At 53.4% G+C, this 14,362-nt stretch overlaps 1 protein-coding gene across 3 annotated transcripts; it reads right to left on the reverse strand.

Moving 5' to 3' along the window:
• Window positions 1-590: 590 nt before the first annotated feature.
• On the reverse strand, window positions 591-7,455 carry DNAJC22 (DnaJ heat shock protein family (Hsp40) member C22). 3 transcript variants are annotated; one of them, XM_003825835.6, is made up of 3 exons: window positions 6,792-7,455; window positions 4,630-5,576; window positions 591-3,022 (listed from the first exon to the last, which is right to left on the reverse strand). In XM_003825835.6, the coding sequence occupies exons 2-3, from the start codon at window positions 5,467-5,469 to the stop codon at window positions 2,837-2,839; spliced, it is 1,026 nt and encodes a 341-aa protein (XP_003825883.1). In that variant the 5' UTR covers window positions 5,470-5,576; window positions 6,792-7,455; the 3' UTR covers window positions 591-2,836. The 3 variants fall into 3 exon arrangements, with proteins under 3 accessions (XP_003825883.1, XP_054951661.1, XP_063449599.1); XM_055095686.2 differs by lacking the exon at window positions 6,792-7,455 and adding an exon at window positions 6,237-6,698; XM_063593529.1 differs by lacking the exons at window positions 591-3,022; window positions 6,792-7,455 and adding exons at window positions 3,140-3,177; window positions 6,237-6,697.
• Between the last annotated feature and the right edge of the window lie 6,907 nt (window positions 7,456-14,362).

The following is a 14,362-nucleotide window of genomic DNA, read 5'->3' on the forward strand; positions in this document are numbered from 1 at the left end:
AGCTGGTCTTGAACTCCTGAGCTCAAGCTATCCTCCCACCTCAACCTCCCAAAGTGCTGGGATGCCAGGCCTGAGCCACCATGCGTGGCCCAATATGATATCAATCAAAATTGTAAAAAACATGTTCTCTCTTCGACCCTACTTATCACTTATTGGGATATAGCTTCAACAAAAAACAAAAAGCATCAGTACATATATTCAAAGATATTTATTATAGGCTTGCTTATGCTGGAAAAATAAGAACTGCTTATCAGTAGTTCCCATTTGAGTAAATTAAAATATATCCATATTTTGTAAAAAAAAAAAAAAAAAAAACTCCATAATACAATTTGAGAACAGTGGCCAGGTGTGGTGGCTCATGCCTGTAATTCCAGCACTTTGGGAGGCCAAGGCAGGCAGATCATGAGGTCAAGAGATCGAGACCATCCTGGCCAACATGGTGAAACCCCATCTCTGCTAAAAATACAAAAATTAGCCGGGCGTGGTGGCAGGTGCCTGTAATCCCAGCTACTCGAGAGGCTAAGGCAGGAGAATTGCTTGAACCCCAAGATCCAGCCTGGGTGACAGAGCAAGACACCATCTCCAAAAAAAAAAAAAAAAAAAGAGAGAGAGAGAGAGAGAATAGAGAGAATAGTCGTCAACATAATTCCACTTTATTTATTTATTTATTTTTATATTTTTGAGACAGGCTGTCACTGTGTCACTCAGGCTGGAGTGTAGTGGTACGATCTCAGCTCACTGCAGCCTCCACCTTTTGGGTTCAAGTGATCCTCCCAATCTCAGCCTCCTTAGCTGGGACTACAGGCGCACCCCAAAACACCTGGCTCATTTTTGTACTTTTTGTAGAGATGGAGTTTTGCCATGTTGCCCAGGCTGGTCTTGAACTCCTGGGCTCAAGCAATCTTCCTGCCTTGGCTTGCCAAAGTGCTAGGATTATAGGCAAGAGGCACCATGCCCGGTCATAATTCCACTTTAAAAATGATATATATTACTCAGATTTAACATCCAGAAAGAAGAAAAAAATGGAAAGAATGCACACACACAAAGAGAGCAAGAAAGCTGCAGTAAAGGCACATAATTTAAAATCATGTTCCTGGTCTCCAATCTTCCTCTGCAAAGTGAGACAGCCTGGGCCCTTTCTTTCACACCTGGCTAGTTACCTAGAATTGAATAAGGCCCCCTTGAGATGCTCTAGCCGCTGGTTCCCTAGGGTTCCCCAAAGTCCCCAAAGGGACATATGACATATAAAATCATGAATCTTTCTGAGTCCCCATAAAACAATGTTATCTGTCCCTCCTCCAATGTGCCAATACACTATTTACAGCTCTTATGACATTTAGTTCAAAACACTGAACAAGGGCTTTGATATCTGTGTACCTGTGTCATTATCTCCCATCAGATTGTATGCTTCTAGGAGTAGGGTATGTAGCCCAGAATCAGACCTCAAATACTGGGAAGACCTGAGAAGTCAGCCAGTCCAACCACCTATGTAAAGTCTGAGAGCTCTCCAAAAATTCTCCTCTAAGCAGAGGAGGAAGAACTACCCCCCACTCCACAGTAGCTTGTTCCCTTTTGGAGAAAGTGTAGCTGCTAGAAAGTTCTCCCATAAATGGAATGAAAATATTTTTCTCAAATTTTGAAATTTAATCCTAGTCTCACCCCATCTACAGAAAAGATCAAATCTCTCTCATCACAGGACAGCTTGTGAATACTAGAACCTTCATATTTTTGCTTCAATCTCCTAACATAGTGCTTTATACATTTATTTATTTATTTATTTATTTACTTACTTACTTATTTATTTATTTAATTTTTGAGACAGAATCTAGCTCTGCCGCCCAGGCTGGAGTACAGTGCAGTGGCTCAATCTCAGCTGACTGCAACCTCCACCTCCCAGGCTCAAGTGATTTTCCTGCCTCAGCCTCCCGACTAGCTGGGGCTACAGGCATGTGCCACCATGGCTGGCTAAGTTTTGTATTTTTAGTAGAGATGGGGATTCACCATGTTGGTTGGCCAGGCTGGTCTTGAACTCCTGACCTCAGGTGATCCTCCCACCTCAGCTTCCCAAAGTGTTGGGATTACAGGCGTAAGCCACTATGCCCTGCTGCTTTACACATTTAAAAAAATAGTTAAATAATCTTTCTCCATCACACATCAATATATCATGGGTGGGATAAGGTGGTGTGTTCTCTAAAAGATATATTTTTTCTAATTAATTTTTTATTGATATATAATAGTTGTCCATACTCTAAAAGATATTTGATTGTTTTATAATATGCCTTTCACTCTCTGGTTTTAAGAAAAATTGTCAAGAATGCAATAGCCAAGAATTCAGAAATTCAGAATATAAACACATCCTTCTACCACAACCTTTTCTCACCCCATTGTTTTCTCATGTCCCCTGCAAGCAGTTTTTCTTTTCTTTTTTTTTTTTTTTTGAGACGGAGTTTCACTCTTGTTGCCCAGGCTGGAGTGCAGTGGCGTGATCTCGGCTCACTGCAACCTCCGCCTCTCAGGTTCAGGTGATTCTCCTGCCTCAGCCTCCCAAGTAGCTGGGACTACAGGTGCCTGCCACCACTCCTGGCTAATTTTTTGTATTTTTAGTAGAGACGAAGTTTCACTGTATTGGCCAGGCTGCTGGTCTCGAACTCCTGACCTCATGATCTGCCCGCCTCGGCCTCCCAAAGTGCTGGGATTACAGGCATGAGCCACCACGCCCGGCCCCTGCAAGCAGTTTCTTTAACTCTGTTGGGATGCCATTCGTGGGCAAAGCTAGATTTGGGACAAGTTGCCCAGCTCTGCTAGGAAGAGTCAGTCCTCAGGGGGAAGTTTCTTTTCACCTCCGGGATCCCCAGGGCTTCCTGGGTTGACTCAGGACTTCATACGCAGCCTGGATCTCCAGGAAGTGCCTCTGTGCCTCCTCTGTCTGGTCCAGGTTGTGGTCTGGGTGCCAGACCTTCACTAGCTCCCGGTAACTCCGATGTATTTCTTCATTTGTTGCCCCTTCTGAGAGGCCCAAAACCTTATGGAAACAGAAGATGACAAATTAGAATCCCCCAAGTTGTCAGGGTACCTGGGCCTCTCCTTGCACCTTTGCTAAATCAGGCTATCATATCTCTAGAATTGGCTTCTACTTGCCCGTGGGAAAGGTCCAGCAGCTCAGGTTAGAATTCCAGCCTTATAGAGTAATAATAAAAGAAAAAAACTATTTTAGAAAAAAGAATTCCAGCCTTTTGAAACAAAGACAAGCTCTAGATCTCATGGCAAGAGCCATTAACCACAACTGCCCATTTTCCAACCTGGAACTTCATATCCCTGGCAAGATCTCTTCCCCACAAAAGACATAAATGTATATATGTCCACCAAAGACATGTACAAGAAAGCTCAAAGCAGCTTTATTTATAATAGCCCCAAACCATAAACAACCCAAATGTTCATTAACAATAGAGTGAATAAATTAACTGTGGTATAATCATACAATGGGATACTACACAACAGTGAAAACAAACAATTTACAATTGCAAGTAACAGGAGGAATAATGGTCAGGCGTGGTGGCTCCTGCTTGTAATCCTAGCACTTTGGGAGGCCGAGGCGGGCGGAGCACCTGAGGTCGGGAGTTCGAGACCAGCCTGACCAACATGGAGAAACCCCGTCTCTACTAAAAATACAAAATTAATTTGGCGTGGTGACGCATGCCTGTAATCCCAGCTACTCGGGAGGCTGAGGCAGGAGAATCACTTGAACCCGGGAGGCAGAGGTTGCAGTGAGCTGAGATCGCGCCATTGCACTCCAGCCTAGGCAACAAGAGTGAAACTCCATCTCAAAAAAAAAAAAAAAAGAAGAATCAAGAGGAATACATCTCATAAACATGATGTTGAATGAAAGATGAAAGATGCCAAATACAAAAGAACACATACGGGATGGTTCCACTTATTTGGAGCTCAAGAATGAGCAAACCTGGCTGGGCACGGTGGCTCACGCCTGTAATCCCAGCACTTTGGGAGGCAAAGGTGGGTGGATCACCTGAGGTCAGGAGTTGGAAACCAGCCTGGCCAACATGGCGAAACCCTGTCTCTATGAAAAATACAAAAATTAGCCGGGCGTGGTGGCACACTTCTGTAGTCCCAGCTACTCGGGAGGCTGAGGCAGGAGAATCGCTTCAACCCAGGAGGCAGAGGTTGCAGTGAGCTGAGATCGTGCCACTGCACTCCAGCCTGGGCTACACAGTGAGACTCCATCTCAAAAAAAAAAAAAAAAAAAAAGAAGAAGAATGAGCAAAACTAATGTATGGTGACGAAAGTCTGAATAGAAATGACCTCTGAAGGTGGGAGTATAGGCTGAGAAGGGGAATAAAAGAACCTTCTTAGTGCTGGAAATGTTCCATCCCTTGATCTGAGTCAGGTATACATAAAATTAGTGCAATTTATATATGTTGTACCTCAATAAAAAGTAAATAATATACACATATATTTTTCCTACTCACAGCATCTGTAACCTTTGCCCATTGTACACAGATATCCAAAGAAGCCAGAATATCCTTCCAGCACCTGGCCAACAGACGTAAGTACAGTACTTCCACATGAGGGCCACCAGAGCCACCGGACAGGACTGAGGGAAGAAAGCCTTACCCGGTAAGCCAGCTGACGCTTCTCATCCTGAAAACTGTGAACAAACTCATAGAGCTTCGCCCACTCCTGGAAGCAGCTGCTGTTGAAGCCAGTCTCCCCCATCAGTAGCCTCCAGATCCGGTAAGGCAGAAAGAGGACAAATTCCATGAGGCGGCCAAGAAGGGGGAAGAAGCTGAACCAATTCAAGAAGGAGCCAAAGGTTTCTGCCACATAGCTGAGGGTGGCAGCTGTGTTGCAGAGGGCACTGTATGCCAGTGGGCCTGTGAAAGCAAGGTAAGCCAAGCCCAGACGGTAGAGCCGCACACTGAGCGGCTCTGATGCCACCAAAGCTTTGTAGCGGCGATGCCTCTGAGCTGTAATGCTGGCGGCCACGCTAATGGGCAGTATGGCTATGGGGCGGCCATAGAAGATAGGTGAAGTGAGAAATGCTGCCCCCAGAGTGTTCTTAAAGTCTGAGGTCTGGTTGCCAACAGCAGCCACCAGCAAGACCCCTAAGCCAACTGCCAGTGGGAGGGCCACAATATAGAAGTTGACCATGGAAGAAAGGCTAATCAGTGCCACAAGGCCAAAATAGATGCCAACTATCACCTGGGCAGCAAAGCGAATGGGACTCAGAGGGGGTGTCACCCCTCTGGGGCTCTGCCTCTGTCCCTGGGCTCTGTTGGCCTGAGCTACAAAGCTTGGGAGCTTCCAGAACTCCCAGAGCCAGCCCAGCCCACCTCCCCCCAGGGTCAGCATCCAGAGCAGGGCGTGGCTGTCCCTTCCCAGGTACAGGTGGTGGAGCCCAGCAGGGCCCCCCACAGCCCAGAGGGCATAGGTCACCAGGAGCCCCTTGGCCATCCTCTAGGGCAAAGGTCTCAGAACAAGTCCGGTTACTCGCAGCACAGAAGTCTCGGGGTCCTCTGTGAGACTCATGGCTGTCATGGCCCCAGAGTTATCCTTAGACCCTAAGAGATGGGAAAAAGTAGAGTCATAAGATGATGTCCAGGCTCCAACACAGCAACCATTTCTCTTTCCAATAAAAGTCGAGTACAGATCTGCCTGAGTCCCCAGTGCTATTTATCTCATATCCCTTGTCCTAGCACCTCAGTCCCATTCTTTACAACCACAGTGACTCCAGATTTAGAGGAGAAAGCTGTTTAAATTTCAGACTTCCCCTGAGACCAATGACCCCATATGACTCATGGGGGGATGTGTGGAGGGGCAGGGCTGCATTGGATGCTTTTCCAAAGTTCCCACACATTTTGAAAGCCTCTGCCTTACCCCTGACTTAACTCCAACTGTGGCTGCCCTCCCACACCTGGCCCAGGCTTTAGCCACTCTCCTGCCTTCCTAACTCTCCAGGCCATGAGATTTTCCCACAGGTCAAACTTGAAAGGGGTCCTGAATTCCCTTTATTAAAATATCCTGGAAAACTTCGTTTGACCTAGACCTTGGCACCCCACAATTCAACCACCTCTTTCGGAGGCCGGCTTGGAAAGCCACTCCACAGCAGCTGGACGAATCCTCACAATATCAAACTGGACGCCAAGCGTGCCTGCCAGTGTTCCCTCTATCTGGAGCGACCACCAGCCAGCACCCGCTACTCCCAAATTAAGTGGCCGTACCTGGGTGCCCCGCTCCCAGACCGAGTCAGACCAGTCATTTCCTTTGACCACAGAGTGAAAATGGCCCGTCTCGCCCTGCTCCCACTTCCATCCAAATGGACTTTGTCTTTTGTGTCTGTTGTGTCACGGAAGTCCGGCTTCCCCAGGCCAGGCTCCTCCCCAGGGCCCTCCCCGGCCCCCTGGGGATCACATTCCCGCCTGGGACTCCTCCCGCCCGCCCTCGCGGGGAAACTCGGTGCAAGGCTCTGCAGACGCCTGCAGCTCCGGTGGGCTCAGTGCCCAGCCCGGGCCCAGCACCTCCCACACCACCGCACCATGGCCGCCAGGTGGCGCTGCCGCCGATGGAAGGGCGGGTCCGGGCGGTCCCCGGACACCTTGTGCGGGTACCGAGGCACAGCAACACAGGACTGCCCCTATGGAGGGGCTGCCTGGCAGGAGCAAGGGACGCTCCTATCTGTAGTGCTAAAAAAAAAGGATAAACTCCTGTAAATGCAAGAATACGTCCTTGATTACCTCTTCCCACCCCTACAAATTGAAAGGTGACTCCTCCCTCACCTCAAGCTGCCCGCTCCTCTCTTCACGCTCCGTTGACCTTCAAGACTGCATGGTTCCACCTCCAATTCCCTTAAGGCAGAGACATCCACGGACAGGCTGCAGTGAGGGACATCCAACCCAAGCAGTCCTCAACCCCCCACAGGGCTTGCTTGCCTCACCGGCCCACCTCCGAGCCTTCCAGTTAGGGGCTCTGCTTCTGCACCTGAGCCTGAGACCTGAGGAGCCTCCCAATCCAGGGCTGCTCTGTCCCGCGGGCTATGAACCAGAGGGAGAAACGGGAGCAGAGGGTTGGAGGGCAGGAGGCTCGACCAGGAGGGCGAGGCCGCAGCCCGAGGCTCGTGGTAGTCTGCCTTCCTGCGCCTCTGCGCTGCAACGGAGCTGCAATGCAAGACGCCTTCATTTCAATGTCCCGGGCTCCAATCCCGGGTTCTACTCCGTGAACTTGGCTAAGTCATGCAGCTTCTTGGGCCTCAATTTCCTTCTCTGGAAATCTCGTGGATCTCCGAGGTCCCCCAGTCTGGACTTGCGGGGGCTTCGGGGGACGGTCGGCCTCGCGGGTGTCACCTTCCGGCAGTAGGCAGAGCGCTTCCCTCCAAACGCCCTCAGCCCTCATCTCGGCCTGGAGAGGAAATGCTGCTCTCTATATGACCTCTTAGGGCTCACTGAGGGGCCTAGGCTGGGAGGGGCCCCAAAGCGACGCCTCAGACTGCTGGGGGCGGGGGCGGACAGGAGCGCTGAATAATGAATGAGACTTAATTGGGCCGGCACTGCGCGACGGCGCGCTAAGCTTTGCAAACAGCGCGGGCGGCGGCGGCCGCCGCTGGACAAACAAACTATCTCCCGGCTCAGGTGGTGGGGCGGGGGCGGCAGCCATACAAGGGAGAGGGAAGGGGCTGGCCGCCGGGGCACCCGGGGCCGCAGCGCGCCCCCAGGTTTACTGCCCGAGGAACCCAGAAATGCGGGGCTGCGCTGGCGGCCCAGAGAGTGGGGGTCGGGAAGGGGCTCAGGGTTCGATCTCAGGAAGGGAGGAGTGGGGAGGGAGAGAAGCGGATTGTGCGGGGAGAGCCAGAGGCCCAAGGGCAATGTAAGCGCGAGGAAAAGCTGAAGAAACGAGTGGAGGGCAGAGGAGAGGGGAGAAGTGAGCGAGGAAAAAGCGCACCGGGGGAGGGGCGACGGGGTCGGGGGAGCGGGAGAAGAGCTGTTACCGGGAGGAAAGGGAAGAGCGTTGGAGGAACAAGCGAAGGAAGGCGCGAGGGGCCGGGAGAAGAGGAATTGAAGAGTCAAGGAGAGGGATGGGAGGTGACCGGAATAAGAACGAGGGGGCGGCAGGGCGGGGGGAGGCGCCCCTGCCTCCGCCTCGCCCTGCAGCGCTCCCGGCCTAGCGCTCTCTCCAGCCGCCCGCACTCACTTTGTCACAATTACGGGGCCGTCACTCCGCCCGGATTGTTTTCCCCAAATTGTTGTTCTATAAACTGGTGCAGAGTGGGAGGTGGGGGGATCTGACAAACTGCAGCGAGAGGAAAGGGTCTGAGCTGTGGTGCGGGGCACGGTGGTGCATTTACCCGCAAACTGGCCCCGCGTGGGCGGAGGAATCCAAAAAACCCACGCAGGAATTCTGGTTGCTGCCCCAGCTTCGTCGCTGACCCCGCTTTTAACTTTTTGGCTATTCTCAGCATCGGCTGCCTCGGTTTCCCCAGCAGAGCGTGACAAGGATCGGAGGCTGGGGTGGTGGAGGCGCTTGTAGGTGGGGTCCAAACTTTCCTGCCTGTCCCATTCTGTCTTGTTCTTTACTACCCGGGTCTCCCCGGCGGGGGATGGGTGGTCTATCCCAGCCCAGCGGTCCTCAGAGCGACCTCGAGTGCCTTCTTCCCCCGTGAGTGAGGCTTCTGCCCTCACCCGGTCTCGGCCATCTCCTACCCCGCCTGTGCCCTCCGACCCTCTGCCCTGCGCCGCTCGGTGTCCCAGCCTTTCAATTCGGCAAACATACGTTGCGCGCCCACTGAGTGCCAGCGCTGAGCCAGCCTCACCCCGCCGCCTCTCCCCCCCGCCACCCGCCCCTTCCCGGCCGGCCCGGCCTGTCGGCTCCGTGACAGCAGCCGCCGAAGCCCCGGCCCCGCGGGAGCGGCCAGAGAGGAGCCGCCGCATGGCTGTCTCCGACACTGGCCTCCCCGGCGGCTCCAGGGGCAACGAAGGGTGGCGGCCGCTGAAGCGAGACTGGAGCCTGCCGGGGGAATTGGCAGGGCTGAGCGGGGGAGGGGGAGGCCCTGGGCAGGCTTCTCTCTGGTTCTCTAAGGCCTGTCGTTCTCATTCCGTCGCCCTCCGGTACCGCCCGGGTCCCGACCCCTCCTGGCTTCGCGAGCCTGGGACGTGGTAGGCTCCCCACGCCCCCTCCCCCAGCCCAGGTGATTTACACGCGGGCTCCGCGAAGCGGCCGCTTCCCAATCAGGAATATCGACCCCGGGCGGGGCCCCCGGGCCGCATCGATCCCTCTAAGGCTCGGGATTTAAAAATGTCAAATTTGCCTTTTCCAGGCGGGCGGAGGGGGCGGGGGCCAGGCGGAGGGAGGTTGGGAGGAGGGAGGGACAGCAGGGCATCGACCAGGCGTCTGTGCCCAGAATGTGAAGTGACCCGCGCGTGCCCGAGCCCTGACACGGTGTGACCATCCTTGGGTTAGCAATCACCTCTGGATGGGGGCAGGAAGAAAGCCCTCCTCCTTCTCCTACTCCAGTGTCCGTGGGGTATTCTGCTGGGCTGGTGTATTCTTAGAGAGAAGAGCCCCAAGAGGAACAAAGAGAGAGCCCCCCAAAATGTAGGAAGACAAATTTGGAAGATTCCTAAATGTGGAAATATGCAGACACAAAGGAGGGTACAAAGCCTGGGCGCCGTGACTCACACCTGTAATCCCAGTACTTTGGGATGCTGAGGTGGGTGGATCACCTGACATCAGGAGTTCAAGACCAGCCTGGTCAACACGGTAAACCCTGTCTCTACTAAAAATTAAAAAAAAAAAAAAAAAAAAAAAAAAAAGCCGGGTGGAGTCTGTAGTCCCAGGTGTTCAGGAGGCTGAGGCAGAAGAATCTCTTGAATCCAGGAGACGGAGATTGCAGTGAGCCAAGATCGAGCCACTGCACTCCAGCCTGGGAGACAGAGTGAGACCCCGAAAAAAAAAAGAAGACGTTTACAGAGATAAATATACAGAAGCTCCAGGAGATACCCTAGCCCCAAGGAACAACAAGACAAAGGGAAGGGGTCTTGCTGAACAAAACAGGGGGCCAGAGATCCAGAGTCAGCCCAGCTCTCTGCTCTGTAAACCCAGGAGGTTCAGGGCTGGGAGGAGGCCAGGTTCAACTTCTTGGTGTTTTTGAGAATGAGGATTGAGAGTGGAGACCAAGCCAAACTGAAGAGAGTTATTATGGAGAGGAATTAGAGTGCAGTTAGCATTATCCTCCCAAGGCATAAACTAGTAATTAACTTGGACTTGAGACCCAAAAGGTTAGGGTCTCCGAGACTGCTAGTACAGGCTCCAAAGAGATAGGCTGCCTTGGAGGTCTGAAGGTCAGCCTCTCTCTTCCTGAGCATCACACAGGCATCTGCTCAACATCTACCAACTCCTCTCTGGCCACCACCAGCCTAGGTAGGCCACATGGGTTGGAGATCACATCTCACATTTGGAGACCTTGTGTATGTGCATGTGTAGGGGTATGGGCTAGACAACTCTGGCAGTAATCACTTTGTTCCCCAGGGCACAGCAACTAGGTGTCCAAACTTTGGCAAAAAAAAAAAAAAAAAAAAAAAAAAAAAATCCACTACTTTCAAAACCCTTGGGGTAGGGATTTAGTGGTGAAGGTGCTGGAAGGGAGCAGCTGTCCTGACCAGCACTCTCACAGTTAACATCTAGCACCACCCCCACCCCCCACCCCAGCAGCACACCTCAGCTGTCACCGTGCGCACTGCCATTTCCTCCATAACTGGAGACAGAGCTGACAGCCAGCTGGGGGGTAGTGGGGAGACGGACACACAGGGAGGGGTGGTGGCTCATCCTCAGACGGGAATCTCACACCTCCACTGACAAAATCATACTGACACATACCTGGTACTGACACACACAGTCACTGACCCCCCACGTGCGATCCACATTCATCAATCCCTGTCATACACACCATCTCTGAGTGCACAGTCACGCACAATTTCTCAGAGGTCAGGCCGAAGCGCCTAGTCTTGAGACCTGCCTAATACCCTTCCTTGACATCTCAGACCTTAAATCACCTAACCCCAGAAGAGGGCTTAGGTCCCCGCCCTTGCTTCCCAGCCAGGGCCAGCTCCAACAACTGGGAGGCCGAGCTCAAGGAAGTCAAGTCCCAGGGTCAAGGCGAAGGACCGGGAGCAGATGGAGCAGTGGGACTGTTAAACGCTTGCCTTAGTCCCCTCCTGCTACTGGCCTCTTTCCCGGCACGTCCACTCGCAGCCCGCCCGGCCCGCCACCCGCCTGTCAGTCGAGTAATGAATGCGCGCTCGGGGCCACGGGCCCCCCTGGAGTCGTTCATCACTGCCAGCACCGCCCACCCCTCTGCCTCCCGCCGGGAGGGCTAAGCGGCCGGGGCTGTAAGAGCCCCTCACCCCCCATCTTGACCACTAATTGTCAGATTGAGATGTTGATTTGTCAGCTGGGAGCTAGCGCCAAAGAATCTGCAGTAAAACCTGGACTCCTTGAACTCCCTCTCGGCTCCCCTCGGGTTCGCCAGGACTTGGAGCCTTTTTTGAGCGGATGCGGATTGGTTGGATTTCACTGAACGGAGCGGGCATAGAAGCGCAGTGTCATTCAAAGCCGGCAGGAGGCGCGCCAGGCTAGAAACCCTTGGTTTCCCTAGGAGGGGTCGCCCTGGGCCTGGTTCCATCTGTACCTGCCGGACCTCTAAGGCTTGGTTCCCAGCTTCCCAGCAGGGGGCGCCCTGGACCCCGGGCCTCCGGTCTCCGCAGCTTTTGTTCCCTCTTCCCCACTGGGAGGCCCCAAGCCGCTAGCCCCAGTTTCCCTTCGGGGAGTGCCCGGGGCCATAATCCCCCACCCTTCGGCCAATGCCTCAGGCCACAGTCCTCCACTGCCCCGCAGGAGGCGCTCCTGCCGCAGGTCCGCCCTCGCCCTGTCCTGGGCGCCTAGGCTGCAGCCGCACCCCGCCCTCTCCCGGGCCGGGCCCAGGAGCTCCCTGGGCGGCCGGCTGAGTGACGGGCGGCCGGTGATTATGCGGAAGGGGGAGCGGGGTGCGCCGCGGGCGGCAGAGCTGACCCTTCACATTTCCGATCCGCCGGGACCCTCATCCATCCGAAGCTGCTCTTTGTCTGGCCGCCTAATTGCCGGCGGACAGGATGGATGGCGGGACCGACAGCCGCGGAATCCCTAATAAAGGCCGCGGCCGCCGGGGAGGGAGTGCAGGAGGGAGGGGGAGCAAGAGGGAAGGGATGGAAGAAGATGGGAGGAAGCACCGGGCAGCGGTCTCCGGCTCCGAGGCGCTGCGCGCGGCGCTCACTGAAGTCCAGCCCGCCTGGGGTGCTAGTTCGGGGTCCAGGTCCGGGTGCGGTGGGTTGGGGCTCGTTAAGTGTCCTGCTCGTCAGAGAAAAGCTGGGGACCCCAAGCAGAAAGAGCATCCTAGGGCCTTCCTCGCTTAGCCAAGCCCTCGAGACTTGGAGCTTAGCACTACCTCCTGGTCTCGGGGCTCTCATCAGTATGCGCCCCTACCTCAACTTCCCGGATCCCACCGGCCTCCTTTCACCTGTGGGTCTCCCAGACCCGGAGTCAATATCCCAGAGGAGAAATGAGGGGTCTGACAGCTCTCTGTGCAGCCGATCCCCACATTTCATTAACTGGAGGCTGGAGCTGGCAAGCGGTGGAGGCAGAGGGGGGCACAAAGGGAGGTGGAGGAGTCAAAGGCTAGGAGCAGCACCTGGCCAGGGGTGGAGGGCTGCCGAAGTAAGTCAGCAACAGCTCTGGCCTGGCAGACACCTTGGAAGCAGTCTTTACCCACTCTCTGAGAAGCCAGGAGCTTGTCTTCAGCCCTGTGGACCCTGGTGCGATACTTTGAACTTAAGGTTGCACTGAGTTTTGGTGCCAGAGGCACTGGCTGATGAGTGGGAGCCCTGGGCCTGGCCCTGATGGCAGAGGCAGGAGGGTAGTCTCTGCAAGGAGGCAAACCATGAGCAGGTTCTTGGGCTGGGACGGTTTTCCCAGCTGCAGTCGGAGAACAGCCCGCTTCAGGCTTCCCTTTTGTCCCTTAAGCAAATTTTCCTTGACTCGCTTCGTTTTCCTTTGCCTTCCTTTTTCTCTGCCCTCTCTTCCTCCATCTGGACAGTTGTTCTCTGAAACTAACTTTGGCCATCCTTTAGCCAACAGTTGAGCACCTGTTGGGCATCATGCTTAACAGTGTCAGGGTGGGGGTTGGGGGATACACGGAGCCAAGACCCAACCCTTTTGGCCTCACATACAAAAGTCTCCCGGAAGCCATTCAAATCTCACTGCCCACTCCTGGCCTGCCTCTCTCACTCTTCCACTGCCTTGGGTGCCATTTGTCTCCTCTAGGGAACTGAGAAGGAAGCCAGGAGGTCATAACTCTAATTCCAGGACTATCCCTTACAGGGTGATAATGGACAAGCCATTTCCCCTTTCTGGGCCCCAGTTTTTTAATCTTTAAAATGGGGACAATAGATCTAACTCTAAAGGGTGCTGTGAGGATGCAACGAGAAGTTGCATGTTAAAGCCCTAAAATACAATAAGGACTCAATAATGTTGTTTCCCTTTCCATGCCGTCCCCTGTCCTCTCACGTGGATTCCCTTGTCTTCATACTAGAGGACTGCTACCAGGCAACCCAGGCTGCTTCCAGATCCATGTGATCTTCAATGTGGGAGTTGAAAGCCAGAGTGTGGGAATGAGTAGGGAGAACCACACTGTGACGGGCCCTGAAGGGGAGGAAGGAGAGAGTGCAAGGAAAAAAAAAAAGTGTTTCCTTAGATCTTGATAAAATGTCAGGCAGCGAGGAGGTTTCTCTTCTCTTACTGATGAGGAAACTGAGGCATGTTCAAGTGATGCAGGCATATCATGCTGCTGGAACCTTCCCTCCCAAGGGCCCTCTATTGCTCACCTCTTCACCCCCTTTCTTCCCTTGAGGGGGTCTGGGTCAGTGACAGTAAGTGTGAGAGAAGGAACAAAAAGAGAGAACTTTCAAGGAGCCAGGACCTTTCCACTAGACTTCATAAAATTTTAACATGAAAACTTCCGCAGAGTAGAAGGCACATATCACATGCAAATCATATGCTAATCACACGCTAATCCAAAGTCTGGTCCTCAGAACTCTGACACACACCTAGCTATAGCCCTGGGGGGGATTCTGGGGATCCCCCTGGGTTCCAGGACAGGTGAGGGAGGCATTCCATTTAGGGTCAGTTTATGGAGTTAAAATTCATTTCAGGATTGAAGAGGAGTCGAGTATATAAATAGGGGTTAGGGTCAAGGCTAATGCAGAGTCGAGGACAGACTGGTCTGTCTGAAGGCTGCATTAACCTTTAAATGGGGGAGCCTAGGAAA

This window comes from Pan paniscus, chromosome 10, assembly GCF_029289425.2.
Source record: "Pan paniscus chromosome 10, NHGRI_mPanPan1-v2.0_pri, whole genome shotgun sequence".
Lineage (NCBI taxonomy): Eukaryota > Metazoa > Chordata > Mammalia > Primates > Hominidae > Pan > Pan paniscus.